The sequence below is a fragment of the Dipodomys spectabilis genome, unplaced genomic scaffold (genome assembly GCF_019054845.1).
Source record: "Dipodomys spectabilis isolate Male_0828 unplaced genomic scaffold, ASM1905484v1 ptg000052l, whole genome shotgun sequence".
Taxonomy (NCBI): Eukaryota; Metazoa; Chordata; class Mammalia; order Rodentia; family Heteromyidae; genus Dipodomys; species Dipodomys spectabilis.
The window spans coordinates 1,318,580-1,339,253 of NW_024870729.1; the positions used below are offsets into that span (position 1 = coordinate 1,318,580).

General features: G+C 36.9%; 1 protein-coding gene across 1 annotated transcript in view; it reads left to right on the forward strand.

Annotated features, from left to right (window-relative positions):
- The window catches only part of LOC122107650 (disintegrin and metalloproteinase domain-containing protein 5-like), an 86,864-nt gene that overhangs the window by 17,437 nt on the left and 48,753 nt on the right, over positions 1-20,674 (forward strand). Inside the window, exons 7-12 of the mRNA XM_042679455.1 lie at positions 10,867-10,938; positions 11,098-11,264; positions 12,369-12,450; positions 12,677-12,813; positions 13,818-14,001; positions 20,340-20,435. Coding sequence (XP_042535389.1) covers positions 10,867-10,938; positions 11,098-11,264; positions 12,369-12,450; positions 12,677-12,813; positions 13,818-14,001; positions 20,340-20,435 — 738 coding nt within the window. The remainder of the gene's footprint in view (positions 1-10,866; positions 10,939-11,097; positions 11,265-12,368; positions 12,451-12,676; positions 12,814-13,817; positions 14,002-20,339; positions 20,436-20,674) is intronic.

The window sequence follows — 20,674 nt, forward strand, 5'->3', positions numbered from 1 at the left end:
GTGCACCGATATTTGGGGCATATAAGTTGATGATGGTTATATCCTCCTCTTGGATTGTTCCCTTTATTAATATGTAGTGTCCGTCCTTGTCTTTCTGTACTGATTTTAATGAAAAGTTTATTTTGTCAGATATCAGGATAGCTACACCTGCTTTCTTATTGGGGGAATTTGATTGGTAGATCCTTTTCCACCCCTTCACTCTGAGTTTGTTTGTATGTTTGGCTGAGAGGTGGGTCTCCTGAAGGCAACAGATGGATGGGTCTTGTTTTCTGATCCAGTCCTCAGTTCGTTTTCTTTTAATTGGCGAATTCAGCCCATTTATATTAAGAGAAAGTATAGAGAGATGCATTGTTGTCCCTGCCATTCCGTTTTCCTAAGTTTTTCTTCTTTCCTTTCCTCCTGTGCTTGCTCAGTTAGACTTTGAGTAATGCCTGTTTGGGGCAGGTCCCAGTTCCTGGTTGCTTTCTTCAGGTTGTGTCCCCCCTCTTAGAATTCTTTGTAATGCCGGCTTAATGTTTATGTATTCATTTAGTTTTTCTTTGCTATTAAAAGTTTTCAGTTCTCCATCGAATGTGAATGCTAGCTTTGCCGGGTATATCAGTCTGGGTTGGCAGTTATTGGCTCTCAGGGCTCGTATGGTGCTTTCCCAGGCTTTTCTTGCATTCATTGTTTGTGTGGAGAGATCTGCAGTGATTCTAATTTTTTTCCCGTTGTAGTATAGCTCCTTCTTTATTTTTGCTGCATGCAGGATTGTTTCCTTATTATTCAGATCCATCATTTTTACTATAATGTGTCTAGAAGTGTTTCTCCTGGGATCTTGCTTGTTGGGGGTTCGATAAGCTTCTGTAATGTAGTTAAGATGGTCGTTTTTGAGGTGGGGAAAATTTTCATTGACTATCTTGTTAAATAGGTGTTGCATTCCCTTGCTCTGGAATTCCTCACCTTCGTCCACTCGATCATGCGAAGGTTAAATTTTTTAGCATTATCTGCTTGCTCTTGAATTTCCTTTTGGTTTAATTTGAGTGATTTTTCCATATCTGTCACTTTTTGGTCCAGTTGGTGTATTCTGTCTTCTGTATCTGACACTCTACCTTCCATTTCATTCACTCTGTTGACCGTGGCTTCTATTGTGGTTTGCATGGTGGAAATGGATCCCTTTATGGATTCAATGTTGGTTCTCAGAGTACTGATCTCACCTCTCAATGAGGTGAGATCATTATGCATTACCTCTAATTTGGCGTTTATCTCACTTCTTACTGAGGTTTGTGCAGCTTCTATTTTTGCATCCAACTTTTGTTTGATATCCTGTATATCTTTTGATAGTTCATCCTTGTGCTCTTTCAATTTCTGATCCATTTCTCGCTTTATTTCTTGAGTCATTGCCTCCAGCAACCCTTGGATGTAGCTTTTGTCTTCCATTCCTGCTTTGCTCCCACTGGGGCTCTCCCCTGCGTGGCTGCTGGCTTTTGAGGTGAGTTTGCTGTCCTGGGTAGTGGTAAACCTTGTGATTTTTCTCTGTGATTTTCACATGGGGGTTCAGGAGACTGCTCTTCAATCTTGTTTTGGTGTGTCTGTCTTTGTTTGGTTGCTGATTCTGTATTGGTAGAGGGTGTCTGTGCCTGATCTGGATTTTGTTGGGAGCCTATTTCCAGCTGCTATTCTGACTTACTTAGGATTCTCAGCTCTCTGCTGTAGATTGCTGGCAATTCCCGCCTTTGGAAGGGTTGAGCAGCCTAGACTGCTTGTGTTTGCTCCTGCGGGTGCTCTTGGGAAGATCAGATGCTCTGGATGCACTCTCCCAAATACTGGAGTCTGCTATGGGCTCCTGATTTGTTTTTGTTTGTTTGTTTTGGGCTGGTTGTGGGCTTGAACTCTAGGTTTGGGTGCTGTCCCTCAGCTCTTCAGCTCAAGGCTGGCACCCTACCATTTGAGCCACAGCCCCACTTCTGACCCTTTTTGCTTTGTTCAGGCGCCAGTCCCCGGGCCTGGTTCCGGCCCCAGCCTGGAGCGCGCACGTTAGGCCTGTGCTAATGTGTATACCACCTAGGTTATGTAGCCTGGAGGACACAGTTCAAATTTCTTCTACTGTTGGTAGTCTTGACCCAGGGGCGCTGTTCCTGGCTTGGGCATTTAAGCTCCCTTCCAGGGGCACTCTTGCTCTGGCCTGGCCAGCAGAGTGTGCTCCACCGGCTGGTGGAGCTCTCGAATAGTTCCCAGTTTTAGTGGGTCCTGTGGTCCAGGTGTTGGGGTAGGGAGTCTAGGTCAGGGTCTGGGGATTCCCTCCAGCTCTGGTCTCCCTTGATGGATTCACTGTCCCCTGTGGGGTACTCACCCTGTAGGTCATCAGTTGTTGTTGCAATCCGAGTTCAGTTGGGGTGGTTGCGGGCTGGGTTGGGTGGCCCCCGCCGGGTCGTTGCGATCGCGATTGGGCGGGTGGTCTGCCGACAGGTCCCTTTGTGGCGCTGCTGGTGCCAGGCAGCTTTCGCGGTATGGAGCCTCTCCGCTCCGGTGGAGAGTGAGGGGTGGGGGTGGGATCCTCGTGGAGACTCCCGGCTGGTAGGTTTCTCTGTTCCTGGCGATCCGCTGTTCTGCAATCCGGTACCTGGTGATCTGCAAGCAGCCCCCTGTGTCTCTGTGGCTCCGGCAGCCCCCGCGGGGCCGGCTGGCCGGCGGCTTGGCGCACTGCCGCGCGGCCAGTAAAGGTTGGGGGAGGGGTCTTCGCTCTTCTCTGTTCTGAATTTCTTTTCCTCTCTTTCTTTTTTTGTTATTTTCCACCTCTGGTTTTTCTCTGAGTGTTCGTCTTTTTGTTGTTGTCGGTCTCTTGGGGAGATTAAGCGTTGGAACTCGAACTCTCTTTTTGGTTGGGGAGAGCTGTGGCGTTTCCCTACTGCCCCGTCGCCATCACAATGACAATTTTCAATGAATTGTATTCTTCACTTTCAATTTTATTTTGTATTTTCTGAAAATGGTGAATTAGTTTCTGCTAACTTATTTATCTTGTATATAGACAAACATTCTAATTACTTTGTGTGTATGCCTGTCCTGTGTTTGAACAGAGGGCCTGGGCACTGTTCTGAGCTTTTTTGCTCAAGGCTAATGCTATACCATTTGAGTCACAGCTCCCCCTTGGGCATTTTCATAGTTTAATGGAGATAAGAATCTCCCAGACTTTCCTGACTGGGCTGGTTTCTGTGATCCTCAGATCTCAACCTCCTTATGCCTGGCTTCTAATTAATTTTAAAGGTGAACCATTGTAATTTGCCAAAGTTTGGGGACTATTTTTCCTTTGTCAAAAAGACTACAACCTCCAAGAAAGGGTAGATCCCATCCCCACACCTCAGCTCCTTCATCAGATTACTAGTTGACTACTTCAGCTTAATTAGATGAGTAGTCTACAAAACCAATATTATTCTTCTTGACATCCAAAGGGTAAAACAATACCATTGATTTCCTGCTCAGTTTTCCACAAATGTATGAAAGAGAAAAAATAAAGAAAAATAATTTCACATTGAAAATTTGTGAGTAAACATGCAAATTCAGGCTTCTGGTTGGGATTCAAATCCATGAAACTACATTTGTCCTAGGTTGATTAGAACTGAGGACACTGAAATAAAGCAAATAATGTATATCTCTGGAGATGTCACTTCAAGCAGATAACTCACAGTGCCAGCAGATCAGAATCAGTCATACAAAAGCTCCCAGTTCATAAGGAAACAAATATCCATTAGCAATGGTTAACACAAATAAAAAGATGGGCATGCTGTCTCAAATTTGTAATCCTAGACACTTTGGAGGCTGTGGTATGAAGGATAGAGGTTTGAGACAATCCAGGAAAAATGTTTACCAAACTTTTTTTTTAATATTAGCTGATAAAGGTGGAAAGGACTATCATCTTAGCTGTACAGCCTAAATAGAAGGACTGAGGTCCAGGCTAGCATGGGCTAAAAATGGGACCCTATTTGAAAGATTAAAAAAAATAGTAAAAAATTTAAAAGGGTAGGGCATGACTCAAGTGGTAGAGGGCCTGCCTAGCAAACACAAGGCCTGAGTTAAAAACCTTGGAATCATACAAAAAAAAAGATTTAGATCCACAAAACAATAAGATATTGAAAGCTTAAGATACAGATTATAAAATAAAAATTACTTTCTCCTTAAGGGAATCTGTTGATTTGAGAAGACAAATGTGAGGCAGGGAAGCTGGGCTACATGTTGACAGGAGATGTTAGCAGGAGAACAAAAAATGAAGTTTGATGGCTTACTAAAGAATTTTAAAAAAGTTATTGTAAATGTGATGGAGAGAGGGTTACAGTTACATAAATCAGATAATGAGTACATTTCTTTTTGAACAGTGGCACCTCTCCCCTTGTTTTCTCCCAGTTTTTTTTCCCTTCTGATTCCCCTCCCCTACAAGTTGTATAACTCATTTTCAGCATAGTGTCTAGTGAGTATGAGTACTGAATATTAGTTCACCTTTTTTTATCGGTTGTGGGACTTGAACTCTGGACCTGGGCACTGTCCCTCAGCTCTTCAGCTCAAGGCTAGTGCTCTACCACTTGAGCCACAGTGCCACTTCCTAGTTCACCTTAAAAAAATTATTGTCAAGGTGATGTACAGAGGAGTTACAATTACATATAAGTAAGGTAGTTTTACCCCCTCATTTTCCTCCATCTTTCCCTCTCTCCCAGCCCCCTTAGTTGTACAGATCATTTCCAACATACTGTCTTGTGTATATTGCTGCTGCATTGGCTACCCACTTGTCTTTGTATCACCATTCTGTTGTTTCTCTTCCCTTCCCTAATTTACATAAATGTATATACAAACCAGGGTACCAAAATCAAATACAGTGACAACAGTGGATATACTGTAGGGGGAAGAACATACAAAAGAAACCAAAAAATCACATAGTATATTGAAAACAATAACAGCAACAAAGAAAAACATTTTGTGAGTTCATTTTGCTTAGTATCATCATATATGGTCATATGCACATAGCTATTGCTATTCTGCTTATCTGCTAGGATTATGCTAGACATATACTAATTATTACAAATGAGGGAAACCATGGGACCTGTGTTACTTTTGGGTCTGGCTTATTTCACTTAATATGATTTTTTCCCCCAAGTCTTTCCATTTCCTTATAAATGGGGTGATGCCATTCTTTCTGATGGAAACATAGAATTCATACATATATGCATATATATGTGTGTGCATATATATATACATTTTCTTGATCCATTCATCTACTAAGGGGCATCTGGTTTGCTTCCAAATCTTAGCAATAGTAAATAATGCTGTGATGAGCATAGTTGTGCTGGTAGCTTTAGTAGGGCCTTGTTTGTGGTCATTTGGGTAAGTGCCCAGAAAGGGGATTGCTGCTGCGTCATAGGCAAGCTCTATGTTTAGTCTTTTGAGGAACCTCCATACTGCTTTGTCCCACCATTTCTGTGATTCCTCTTCCCTTTCCCTAATCAGATAAGCTTACATAAAAGACAAAAGGCACAGAAATAAAAAATGTCGACAAAAGGTTAAAATAGAAAAAAAAAAAAAACACAAGAAGTAAAAAAAAACCTTTTGTTTCCATTTTTGGAGATCATTTTGATAAGCATCATATTCTATGATCATAGCTATTGAACCTTCATGATTCTGTCCTAAAATAGCCTCTTTTGGTCTCCCTGTGTGAATGTTTATAGATTCCTTAATAGTAATAGACAAAAAATTATACTTGGACAAGAATCTTTTAAAAAATAGAGGTAAATTGACCAAGTCAAAGCCAATACCTATCCTAAAATTTTTTTCTTTTTAATTCCAGTACTGAAGTTATGGCAAGGCACAAAATCTATCCTTGAGCTACCTCTCCAACCTTGCTGAAATTATAGTTTTGTAACATTATGAAAACAATTAAAGTGCAAGCTCCAGTAGCTCATGCCTATAATCCTAGTGAGTCTGGGGGCTGACATCCGAGGATCAGGGTTTGAAGTTAGCCATGGGAGGAAATTCCAAGATTGTTATCTCCAATTAACCATGAAAAAAGCCAGAAGTGGAACTGTGGTTCACGTGGTAGCATTCTAGCTTTGAGTAAAAGAGCTTAGGGACAGTATTATCCAAGCCCTGAGTCCCAAGATTAGCACCAAAACAAAAGCAAACAAACAAAAAACAAAACAAAAGCAAAACAAAAAGCAAAAAGCAAGAGACAAAAAATTAGAAAGAGGAAGCAGAATTTGCAACAAAATCATGAAAGGCAATAAAGAGAAAGAAAATCATATATTTAGCATATTTGTCATAAATAGGACACATTAGGAGCTAAGATTAAGATGCAATATTTTAACTCAAATATATAGGTGCTACACTTAAAACTCAAGGAAAAGTTAATAGAAAGCAAAACCAAAGATTATACAAGACACATGCACATATACACTTTGCTTACAATTGACATATTTAAAAATACCATAACATAGGTCTGGGATGTAGCTCATTGGTAAAGCCCTTGCCTAGCAAATGCAATGTCCTGGGTTTGATCCCCAGTACCAAAAAAGAGAAAAGACAAAAAAGTTGAATACCATACATACGGTAAAATAATGAAAAGAAAACCATATAAAGAGAAATTTAAGACAACTTCTAGATTAATATCAATACCAACACTCAGATAAACATAAGCTATTTTAGTGAGCCACTCCAAAATTTGGTGGCATAACCCAAAAACGATTAATTTATTCATTTCGGGGCCTTGTATTTGAATTCAGAGTCTAGTCAGGAAGGTACTCTAACACTTGAGCCACACAGTCCCCAATTATTTCTTTGGTTGGGAGAACACAGGTAATTTTATACTTTCATCAATCTCAGTTTTAGTTTGGTCATGATTGATGGCCTTTGTTAATACATTTATTTGAAAATGGTACAAACTTCTTTTATATAATTACTATTTTTTTTTACCAATTATTTTAACCCAAATATTCTTTTTACTAAAGTTTTAAAGCATAAGCAGCTAACATCAGCTTCAATTAAATAAAATATATATTGCTGTGGGAGACATGAGGATTGTCTTGGAAATCCAATGGTGAGCTTGCTGGTGAAGTTCACCTCCTATTCTTCCTAAAAATGACCTTCTAGTAGGAAATTGTTCATGTTCCCATAGGGTTTCGGGTTTCTCTCTCTCTCTCTCTTCTCCCTCCCTCTCTCTCTCTCCCTCCCTCCCTCTCTCTCCTCCCCCTTCTCTCTCTCTCTCTCTCTTCTATACCAAGGGGTTTGAACTCAGGGCTTCATTCCTCTTGCTCAGTGAGCTTGCTTAGTGGCAGTCTTCTAATTTTTTCTGGTTAATTGAAGTGGGAATCTCATGGACTTTTCTGCTTACAATACTTGGGTCTCAATTTCAATCATAATCTTATGGATTTTAGCCTCCTGAGTAGCTAGGATTACAAGTGTAATTCTTTGTTCCTTTATCTTCTCCATCAAGTATCTCATCAAGTAGTGTGTCATAGAGCTTGATGTCTCTCTGTCTTCTTTGATCTAGTCTTCCATCATGCTTTTCATTTTACTTAGCATATTTTTTTTTAGCTCATGGATTTCTGTGTTAGCTTAAAATTATTCTTCCTGTCTATCTGCTAAAATCTGTTAGAAAATTTAATTATTTCTCTTGAAGCTCATTGAATGTTCTTAAGACAGCTGTTTTTAAATTCATCCAACAGTTTGTCTAGTGTTTCTATCTGTTCAGTATTTGGTTTCTTATTTTGATTGTAAACTTTCCCTGAAAGTTTTTGATGTTTGCTACCTTGTGATATCATACACATGTTTTAACATAAGGATATTTATTTAAGAGTAAAGATATTTATTCCAGTTATTGCAATTTGGGCTTATGCTCATCTCTACAAAATTTCAAGCAAGCTGCTAATTTTCTCTGAGCCTGTAGTTCCTTCTGGTATTTCAGCCCTGGAAACTTTGAGGCTCTCATTGGGGAATTCTAGCAAGACTTTAGGGGGAAAATTCGAACAATCCTCTGCAAATTCTTCCAGATAATATTTAATTATAGAATTCCTGGCTTATTTTTTAGGGTGAAGTCAAAGCTTTAGCACTCATTCTCAAAGAGGCATAAATCCTCAACCCATTAGTAAATAAAATATTTACACATGTACACATGAATACCAAAGAAAGTGGAACAATAGTTCAAAATGAATCTATATATTTTAGTGATCAAGTGAACATCAGGAAAAGTCACATTGTTCAGCTGAAAGAACATTTTTCTTGATTTCAACAAAAGAACAGAAGAAGCCAGTTACAAGGAATATTTAGGTTGTGATTCAATTTATAAATCCAAAAGAGAATTAATCTTGAAAGGTTGGGGAACAGTAGCAGGGACTTGTTGGGACCCTGGTCTTACTCTGTTTTGTGTTATGTACCATTCATAATTGTTCATATCAATATAAATAAATTGAAATCAAGACATGAAGTAATGTATACATTCTTATGTTCACTGAAGCAATCTTTTCCACAGTAGCCACAATATAGAAAGAACCTAAAATACTGGGCTGGGAAGGTGGCTCAGTGGTAGAACATCTGCCTTGCATGCCTGAGGCCCTGGGTTCGATTCCTCAGCACCACATAAGCAAAAAGAAAAAAAAAAGCTGGAAGTGGTGCTGTGACTCAAATGGTAGAGCGCTAGCCTTAAGCTAAAGAGCTGAGGGACAGCGCCCAGGCTCAGAATTTAGGCCCCATGAACAGACCGTCCCCTCCCCCCCCCCAAAAAAGAAAGAACCTAAAATACCATCAGGAAGGTAGGTAAAGACAAGTTGGGAGCCGAGTGCCATTCAGGAGGCTGAGATGTGAGGATGGTAGTTCAAAGCCAGCCTGGGCAGGAAATATTTTGAGACTCTTATCTCCAATTTACCAGCAGTGGTGCTGTCGTTCAAAGTGGTAGAGTGCTAACCTTGAGCAAAATTGCTCACAGACAGCATCCAGGCCCAGAGTTCAAACCCCATGATAGACCAAAAAAAAAAAAAAAAAAAAGGTGGTTTATATATACAATAAAGTATTTCTCAGCTTTAGAAAAGAAGGAAATCCTGTGTTACATGACAACAATGGTGAATATGGAGGCCTTATGCTAGATTAAATAAACCAATTACAGAAGGATTATAATTCTGGTCAAACTCACAAACACAGGAAAATTATGGTTTTAGAGACCACGGCAGGTAAGGAGAATAGGAGGCTGCTGTTCAATCAGTGTAAAAGTTCTGTGGTATAAAGATAAATGTTTTCAAGAGACTTGCTGTATAACAGAGTACCTATTGTTTTTCTTTTTTTAAGATTTCTTTGTTTTATTTGGATGTAGTAAAGAAAAATATATTGAAATATATATATATATATATCTTGTAGTGAAATGATTTCTTTTTTAATAAGTTTTTTATTATGAAAATACTGTACAAAGGGGTTACAGTTACATGAGCAAAGTAATGAGTACATTTCTTATCAAGCACTGTTGCCTCCTCCTTTGTTTTTCCCCTACCATCCCTTCCCTCCCACTTCCAAACTATTACCCCCCCCTAAATTATAAAGTTTGTTTTTCAACATAGTGCCTTGTACATCTCGTTGTTACAGTGGGTCAACCTGTATCCCTGTTAAAACATTTTGTTTTTTCCTTTCCCCTCCCCAAATTATACTGTGCATTTAAGTTTTTGTAAAGAGAGTAAATCACATGTCAAGTATTCTTAGTACAGCATAAAAGGAAGTTCTTGTGAAAAAGAGACACATAAGATTAGATTAAGCGGCCGCACTGAATAAAAAAAAAAGTAAGGGAGCTGGTCATATCAGACTTTAAAATCTTTTTTAAAAGTATGTATTTTTTAGTTGTCAAGGTGATGTCCAGAGAAGTTATAGTTGCATAAGTAAGATGAGTACATTTCTTGTTACCCCTTCCCTCATTTTTTGACTATTTTCCCTCCTAATACCCCCAAGTTGTACAGATCATTTCTAACATATTGTCTTGTGAATATTGTTGTTACATTGGTTCCCCCCTTGTCCTTCAGACATTAAAACATTTTAATTTAAAACATTGATGTGGCCAAATAGAATACATTGCAACACTATTACATAAACAGAATTTTTAAAATCCAACACTAGACCCAAGCTATTTATTATGATAGAGTGGTATACAGATTTCAAACTACATTTCAAGCCATATCCTACACTAAGTTGTGATTACAAATCTTCATGTCATAAATGAAAGCACAGATTTGATACTATTAGTTTCCTTCCCAGCATTGCAGTATCTACAAATTCTCATGTTGCACTTTTAATTTATTTTGTTCAATGTGCTTTTGAAACTTTCTTTGGAGACTTTTTCTTTGGTCCATGCATTAAGAAAGGTGCTGTCTAGTTTCCCAAGTGTTTGGATATTTTTTCCTATTATACTCTTCCCCTTTAGTTTTATTTTTTCATTATGGAGAGGAGATATACTTTATGATTCAATCTTTTGAATTTGTTTATGTGAGTCTTGTGGTCAAAGAGATTATTCAATTTACATTTGTTGCATGAAGGCTTAAATACATGTATTACTGGAGCTCCTGGTGAATGGAGTATAATGGAAACACTGATTTGATAGTGTAGGTTCAGTCTCACTAATCCTAAGGTGTGTCTGTGGTGACAAAAGGGCAAGAGCATCTTAGTTGCCATATTGATCCCAGTGTCCAGTACATGAAACATCATTTGGAATCCTATTATTAAATACTTTGTGTAAAGTCATTATTGTCATATCAGTGGGTATTTTCTGTATTCCTAATGGAATATCATTCTGTGATTAAAATATAGTCCATGGTATGTTTAAAGAGATATGGTAGGCTAATTATATCACTAGTTTTTAAAAAATAATATGTTTTTCAGTTTGACTACATGGGCTCTGACACAAAGACTGTAACACAGAAGGTTATTCAGATCATTGGCCTTGCTAACACTGTAAGTTTTTAAAGTCTTTTTTGTGTATTTTGTAAATACATAGATAATAGGCTATGATATTTTGCTATGCTCTTGGAAAACTCTCTGTAACCCAATAGATACAAGTTTAACATGATGTTCAAATGCACTTAAGATTTCTCCTTTACCTTTGCTTTTCAGATGCTTGCCCAGTTAAAACTAAATGTTGTAATAAATTCTATTGAAATCTGGTCTAATGATAATGAAATTCCAACTGATGGGCGAGTTGATCTGATGTTACTTGATTTTTTAAAATGGAATCATGATCATCTTGACACTCCAACACTTCATATATCATATTTATTTGTGTAAGTATAATATTCTAGACTTTATATCACTCAAGGAATATTCCAAAATAACATATATGCTAATTGTGTACTTTGCAGATTTGATGACAGATATCATCAGATATTTAAACATATAAGCAAGCTAATTTTGTGTATGTGCTGATACTGGGGCTTGAACTCAAAACCTTGGCACTGTTCCTTACCTTTTACACTCAAGGCTGATGAGTCATTCCTCCACTTCTAGCTTTTTGCTGATTAAGTGGAGAAAAAACAATCTCAGATATTTTTTCTTTCTAGGTTGTTTTTGAACTTTAGTTCTCAGATCTCAGTCTCCTGAGCAGCTAAAATTTCAAGTGTGAGACACCGGTTTCAGCTTAAATTAGAATTCTTTGTTCCTCATTAGGAACTAATGCAAAAAAAATTAATAAAAATATTTTATCAAAGAGCATTGACTTTCTGAAAGATCTCCTGTATAATATTTGTGCTTAGTTACTAATAATGCATAGTACATTTAAAAACTGAGAAGTAGACTATATGTATCTCTTCTCACTATAATTAAAACAAAATAAAACAATGACACTAGAGAAAAACGTATTATAGGAATTGAAGTAGCTAAAAGCTTAATTGTGAGTGTTATAATTTCTTTGGGATTTGTAAACTGGTATTATCTGTTACCAAATCTCTAAATTCTTGCTTATCTAATTAATTGTTATATTCTATTTTGTAATAAAACAAATATGTTAAACTGTCATACTACCTAGAATCTCATGTGTCAAAGTCTAATTACTTTTAGATAATTAATGAGTAAGGAGGCCATGAAAAATATTTTAGGGGTGTGAACATAGAATGAAAACTGTAACTATTAGTAGAAGGGGAATTTGTATAAAGTACTAGATATTGTCCTTTAATTTCTGGATGTTTATCAAATTCAACATTGATATACTGAAATATTCTTACTATTGAAATGTGCAAAATTGAAGTATTGAGATAAATACATTTAAATATTATCCTTAGACTAGCATTGCGCTTACCTCATAATGGTTAAACTATGCTTGCTGCTATAAAAATAATTACCATTAGTAATACTACCTTAAAATGTCTAATATGTAAAATTATTAATTTTAGTTTTCAGAAAAATCCTATTCAAGCAGGTGCTGTATTTCCAGGAAAAATATGTGATGAGAATTACGATGTAGGAATTGCTGTGGTATGTAATCAGACATTATTGAGTTTCATCTCACTAGTTCCTATTTCAGAATTTCCTAAGTATTTTGAAGTGTAGATCCTATTATCAAAGTCTATAATTGCCACCACATTGGTATCTTTCATTCCCTTAAAATTTTTATGAGGTTTCATATATATATATATATATGCTTTTCAATCAATATTTTTCAACTGATTATCCTTTTCTTTCTTTTTAATTCATATTTTAGTATCCAGATGGGTTCTCCTTAGAGTCGTATACCATCATTTTTGTGCAAGTGCTGAGCCTTGGTCTGGGATTAACTTTGGATACATCCCAGGCCTGCTATTGTCCAAGAGGTGTTTGTGCAATGATGCCCAAAGCTGTGTAAGACCCTTTCCGTTATCAAATACATACATAGGATTGTCTTGTTATTTTAAACAATTTAAATTTTTTTCTTATTTTTTATGCTATTACTGGAGCTTAAACTCAGGGCCTATAAGCTGTCCTTTGCTACTTCACTCAAAGCTGGTGCTCTTCCACCTGAGCCAAAGCTCCATTTTAAGCTTTATTGTAGTTAGCTGTGTGTATGCTTGTGGGAGAGTGTGTTTGTGAATGTGTGTGTGGCATGTAGGGAAATTTGATATAATGCTATAAATTATTCCTATGTATTTATATATACATATATAGAAGTTTAATATATTCATAAAATTGTATATAATATATCCATATTATGTATATGTGTATATATAATGTATATGGATATATATGGATATGTATAATATATCCATATGGGTATGGATATATACCCATATATATCCATATACCTATATGGATATATTATATGACACAATATTTGTGTATATATACTCACTCAAATATATGTAGATTTGTGTTTACATACATATATGCAAATACATGTATAAATACATACATATATGTATATACATGTATAAATATATATACATGTAAACACATATCTATGTATTTGTTTTTGCCAATCCTGGGGAACTCAGTGCCTGGACACTGTCCCTGAACTTTTGTGCTCAAGGCTAATACTCTAGCACATAGTATCTGTGGATTTGCATATCTGGGGGATATCTAGGAGTGGAGTGCACCTGGGACCTTGAAACTAAGCCTTTACAGGTATGGAGAGATTTTTCTGTACTTGGTCTTGCATAAACATATTACATAAAAGAATTTTAAAATATATTATTTTTTTCATTTTTCTTAGTGGAGTTATAAAACTATTAAAATGTTATTAAAGTGTCAATACTTTTAAATAGAGAGTTTATTGTTTTTCCACAAAGCGTAATGTTATTGAAATCTTTCATACAAACATCAAATTAGGGCAAAGTTTTTTTTGTCTTGTACCTATTTTTATGTTTCAGGAACTACGGGGGTATCAAGGAGTTCAGCACTTGTAGCTTGGATGAGTTCAAATTCTTTGCATCCCAGGACAGGCTACTGTGTCTTGAGAAAAACCTTGTTGAACGGCAAAGGCCAGCATCGGGTGGAGAATGTGGCAATGGAGTAGTGGAGGCTGATGAGGAATGTGACTGTGGCCCTGAAACGGTTGGTAGAAAGCATATCAATTTCTTGTGTATATATAATGCTAAGAAAAAAGTTGGAAACATTATCTTGTTTATTTGAAAATCACATTTTTCTTCTAGGAAGATAGTAACCTTTAAATATACTTTAGTTTTTGTTTTTGTTTTGTTTTGTTTTGCCAGTTCTGAGGCTTGACCTCAGGGCCTGGACACAGTCCCTGAACTTTTGTGCTCAAGGGTAATACTCTAGGGCTTGAGCCATAGCTCTATGTCTGGCTCTTTGGTGTTTAATTGGACAGAAGAGTCTCTTGGACTTTTCTCCCCCGGCTGGCATTGAACTACAGTGCTTACAACTAGCCTCATCAGTAGGTGGGATAAACCACTGGTGCCTGGCTAGTTTTATAAGTTAATGTGTGCACTTTTAAGTAATTCTTGTCCTTAAATATTGTTTTCTAGCATTATTTATTGTACATATCAGATAAAAATTTAATGACCACCAAGACTGTCTTAAATTGTCAAAGCAATACACCCTTTATATCTATCTATCTATCTATCTATCTATCTATCTATCTATCTATCTATCTATCTATCTATCTATCTATCTATCTATCTATCTATCTATCTATCTAATCTAGATGCCAGTCTTGGGGCTTGAACTCAGGGCCTGAGCACTGTCTCTGAGCTTCTTTTGCTCAAGGCTAGCCCTCTGCCACTTGAGCCACAGCACCACTTCCGGCTTTTTCTGTTTATCTGGTGCTGAGGAATCGAACCCAGGGCTTCATGCATGCAAGGCAAGAATTCTACTGCTAAGCGACATTCCTGGCACCAGCAATACACTCTTAATAACAAATAGTAACAAAAACGCACAAAGCATTAGAAGACAAAAGACTAGATCCAAGAGAATAGCTAAATGCTCTGTTGGCAGTAAAATATATGACCTCTAAAAATATGAAACTATGAAATAAAATCAAAACATAATAAGTATAAAAAGAAATATAATGATATCAGTGAGATGGACAGGTGGAGTTGCTTAAAGCTTGTTACTGCTTAAGAAAAGGATTAAGGAAATTGAGTAAACAACATTTCAAACTGAGTTACAAAAGGGCGTTACCAGAATGCAATAGGAAGAGCTAGAACCTTGTGGAGCACAGACATTCAAACCACTGAATTCTGAATCCAGGAGGAACCACCTTGCCTCTGCCACCTTGTCCTCCTCAGTTGAGTAAGTTCAGAGCCAGGAGTAACTTCTTGCAGGAAAAAAGATAAGATGTGGGCTTCCTATGGCTACAGTGACGCTGCAGTATTTGATACTGAGTAATTCTGTAATCCTCACAGTCCATAAACCAAGGTCTCCACATCTGAGCTGTTACTGCCCTGTGCCATCTTGAAACCAGAGCTAGTGTGTGTACTCTGTGTCATTTACATGGTCCCACCATCCCTGAACCAAACTCATAGATTGTAGTATGGCATAGCTCCATTAGGTGCTATAGCTGTCTGCCATGCGGGAACAAATTACTTAGAAAGTATTCAGTTGTCCCATACCAGATGCTTCTTTGCCCTGTCACTGGGCTCCTCAGAGCTCAGCAGACAAACTTTATCCCCAGATACCTCAAGTGATGTGGCATCTTTTCCAATAGAAAAAAAGAGACTTACGTGGCTACTCTGAAAGCCCAGAATCTTTGTGACTAGACTAGTTCTCCAGAGTTTGATGGGCTTTCTGTCTCCCTGAGTAATGGAGCTATCATGCCAGCATTTCCTGACACCTCCCCTCTGCCCCCCCCCCCCCCCCCCCCCAATCCCCAGAGTTGATTCTACACTACATCTCACCATGCCTGAATACTACTACATCATTCAGCTTCACAGGGACTAGATCATTGCAGTTTCCATCATTTCTAAGTATCTACATGATACTTCTTTTTTTTTTTTTTTTTAAATTTTACATGATACTTCTTTTGGTGCTCAAGTTGTGTCATGTTGGCTCTTGGGTCTGAATTACAACTGTGGCCTTCTTCCTGAAGCCAAAGCCACTGAAATGCCCTTTCTTCTCCAGAGGCATTCCAAGCCACAGTTAAGTCCCTTATCCACACTGAAATACTAAGGAGTGCTTCTGGTTCTAGTCTAAGTGGAGAACCTGCATCTCCCATGCTTCAGTGATTAACCTTCTTGTATCTGTGTCATAGATGACAGGAGGTCAGTGAGACATTGCCAAGAATCTGAGATCCATAGACACTGTGAACACTTGTGCCATGGAACACATAGAACCAGGCTGCCTGTGGGAGCGGTCAACCTGACATTAACAGGCTTCTGTTAAGTTGTCTTATTGTGGGCAAAATGACAATAAGGGGACTTCTAGCAACCTTTCCATCAAGAAACTTATCAACTTGCTCTGCCACCATTGCTATTACAGACTCCCATAGCAGAGGCACCGAAGCACTCATAGATCACCACTGACACTGAACACATTTAAAGTAGCTTCCCAAACTACAATACCGTTTCTGTTCTGAACCAGAACACACTCTTTGCAACCAGCATCCTAAGACCAACATACATTAAAGTTATTTCTCTATGAAAAATTTGGAGGAGGCAACTGTTTCATAAGATGTGCAGATAATGATGTTAGGAAAATGAACCCTAAGATATGTATTTAAATGTTTTCTTTCTTTCATGCATTTGTTTCTAATGCATTTATAAGATTATTTCTTTGTTGCTTTGTATGTCCCTCCCCCACAGTATAACCCCTGCTTTCACTGTATTTGATGTCGGTATAATTTGTGGAAGGGAAGGGGAAAACAAGTCGTTTAAATAAGGATACAGGTGGACCTGTTGCAACAATGAGAAGTACAAGTTGTCATGTCGAAAACGAACTTTACAGCTTTGGTGGTGGGGTGGGGAGAGGATTGGGTGGGGGAGTGGGAGGAGGCTTGGAAGGGATGGGAAGGGGAAACAAAGAAGGAGGCTACAATGCTTGATAAGAAATATACTCATTATCTTGCCCATGTAATTGTAACCCCTCTGTACAGTTTTTTCACAATAAAAAAAGAAATGTACTCGTCATCTTGCCCATGTAATTGTAACCCCTCTGTACAGTATTTTCACAATAAAAAAAAGATGTGCAGATAACAAGGCAAGTTTATAAGAAACATAAAAAGTAAAGAAAACTTCATAGCACCAAAGGGAAATTCTGTACTGAGTGACATCAAATAAAGAAATTTACGAGTTGTTTAAAAAAAGGAATATGAAATAGTGACTGTAAGGATATTTGTTTAAAAAATTTTACAGTGTACTCTATTCCAAAAAAGTTTTTAAAATTGTCTTTATAATGGTGATGTACAGAGGGGCTATGCAAGTCAAGTAGAGTATACTTTTTGGACTTTGTTACCCTTTCCCTTGCTCTTTCCCAGTTTTCCCTTCCCATCCTCATCCATAAATTGTATAGTTCATTTTCAACACAGTGTCCAGTGAGCACCATTGCTGTATTTGTTCATCCTTTGTCAAGGACACTTCTTGAGTAAAAGAAACCCCTAATACTTACAGAAAATTTATTAAAAACAGAAAAATAAATAATGATATGGCTGATAAATTCAATACAGATAGATATAATAAACAAGCACAATATTAAAGAATTTAATGAATGAAATAGAAATGCAATTGAGAGCTTTAACAGAAGACTAGGTCAAATGAAATAAAGAGTCCTTGAGCTTGAAGGCAAGCTCCCTTCTACAGTTCAGCTGGTAGAGCGGAGGACTGTAGGCGCGGCATCGAGCTTGAAGGCAAGTCCTCTGGGAAAAAAAGTAGAGAGTGATGAAGGGTACAGGGCTTATATGACACCACTAAGTAAATTCATATTATAGGCTTTCTCAAAGGAAACGTGATGCAGAATATCATAAAGAGCTTATTTAATAAAAAGATTGACTAATTATCACCAAGTTCTGAAAGAAATATGGAACCCAGATCTATGATAATTGAACTTCCTCAAGTGCACCTTACTGGGGTACATTATCATCAAAATGAAAGGCTGAAAGAATTTAAAAGCAGTAAAAGAAAACCTTTATGTGACAAGGAGGTTATTATTCTTCACACGGATACAGAAAGCATTTTTTTGAAAGAAAAAGAAGCAAACTGGGTGCTCACACCTGTAATCTTAACTATTCAGGAGGCTGAGATATGAAGATTAAGGTTTAAAGCCATCACAGACAGGAAAATCTGTGAGACTCTTAATCTCTAATTATCATTAAAAAACCCAGAAGTGGAGCTATAGCTCAAGTGGTAGAATGGTAGCCTTTAGCAAAAAACAAGAACAAAACAAAAAAACAAAGAAGCTCAGAGACAGTGCCCAGGGCCCAGGCTCTGATTTCAAGCTCCAGGACTTACAACCACATCCACCCCCCCCCCCCGCCCCCCGCCCCCCCACAAAATGCCAGACTTCAAACTACTACAGAGCCATAGTAACAAAAACAGTTTGAGTATAAAAACAGACCTGAAGACCAATTGAACAGACTAGAAGACCTGGGAATAAACAAACAAACAAACATATATATGTGTGTGTGTGTGTGTGTGTGTGTATGTGTGTGTGTGTATCTATATCTCTATCTATCTATCTATCTATCTATCTATCTATCTATCTATCTATCTATCTATCTATCTATCTATCTATCTATCTATCTATCTATCTATCTATGTATGTATGTCTGCTATTTGACAAAAACACCAAAAAATATATTTTGGAAAAAACAGCCTCTTTAACAAATGGTGCTCGGAAAACTAGACATTATGCAAAAGACTGAAACTTGATCCCTGTTTGTCACCTTATACTTTGAAACTAACTACTAATGGAATGAGGAGGAAAAACACTAGAACTTACTGGCATAGGTAGGAACTTCCTGTGTAGAGTTCTAAGACCTCAACAAATAGGAGAAAGAACTGACAAATGAAAAACATTTTGACAATGTCTTATGAAGTTAAAAACGTTTGTCTGTTTGATGTAGCTTTCTCTGAAGACATAAAAACACATATCCTCAAAAAATTTGTGTGTGTGATTGTTCAGTTTCTTTCTTCATGGCAGCTGAGCAATCCATTTTATGATTATGTGAACAGACAAACAAATCATGGCATTATATTCATTGGAAAATAATTGCAATAAAAATGAATGAAATTCAGGTAGTTATATCATCATGGGTGAGCTTTTAAAAAGATTATGCTGGCTGAAAGAAATAATTTTCACAAGATTATATAGATTGATTTTGTTAATTTGAAATTCAAGAAAATAGAAATTAATATTTAAAGTGGGCCAGTGGTTTGCTAAAGCAAACAATGATATTGATTGATATCTTGGTTGTAGTGATTAATTGATGGATATAGTTTGTAGTTGTTAAATTTGCTGAAGAATATTAAATTTTGAGTGTGCTGGTCAATAATTCCTGGAATGCCTAGATTTACTGATACTTTATTGTTTACTTAAATATTTGCTGATAGAATGTACGTTGTTGTTACACATATGTGTAATATATGTATATATATATACATATATTATATACATATATACATACATGATTCTAACTATAGGACTGTTTGGATATTTGGGAGGGCAAAGAGCAAGAGGGAAAAAGAAAAATAGAAGATGTGTAATTTTGAAATATATCATAGCTACATATGAAGATGGTATAAGGAATATCAATCAAAACCTGTTGATCAATACGGAGTTGGGAAGTGTGGGGATGAAGAAAGCAAAAGAGAGAGTTATTATAGTATACTATAGTCATGTTCAAATGCATGATAGAAAGCCTTTGGTACAATTAAAACCCACTAAAGAATAATAAGGAAATAAAACAGACTTTGTTGGGGCAGTGGTATTATCTAGAGCGGGAAGGGCTGAGTAACAAAGGGCAAATAAAAAAAAAAGTCAAAGAAGTTTGTTATCATATTTGAAAATAGAACAATGAAACCTGTTAAAATTGTTTTAGAAAGAATGAAGTAAGAGAGGGGGATAGATGGATGAAGTTAATTAGCTATATTTTATACATGTATGGAATATCACAAAGAATCCCACCCTCTTGAACAGCTAGTATGTGCTAATAGAAAATCATTAAAAAATGGAAGTATAATTTAAGTTCAAGTTTCTTAGTAATTACACTGTAGTGTACATAGCTCAAATATAGAAAACCATTTGTTCTACTTGTTTAAGTATATGGTATGAAGGAGAAATGAACAACTAAAAGAAATACTGACTTCTGTAAATCTCATGTAAAATGGGAATATTGAAACTATGAAGTTAATAGAAAGCTTAGATTTGTGTAGTATCTTGCATCTTAATATGATGGTATTTAATCAGATGCAATTAAATAACTTTTTTTTTTTTTTTTACAGAACTGTTCACATAAAAGCTGCTGTAATCCTAAAGATTGTACCTTAAAACCTACGGCAATATGTGGCTCAGGAGAATGCTGCACCCAAGATTGCAGGGTAAGAGCCAATATGTATTGATAACAATGTATTATATATTGTTTGTGACTATAATATTCATATACAACTGGACCTAATGCCACATTTTACTCCATTCATCCATTTATCTTTCCTATATTTTCATGAGCATAACATCTGATGTTTCTTCTCTTCTGATTTGGCTTTCCATATCTACATGCCATGACAAACCTTGTTTGCCTCTAAAATATCTCTAAGACCATATAGTTATACGATCTAAC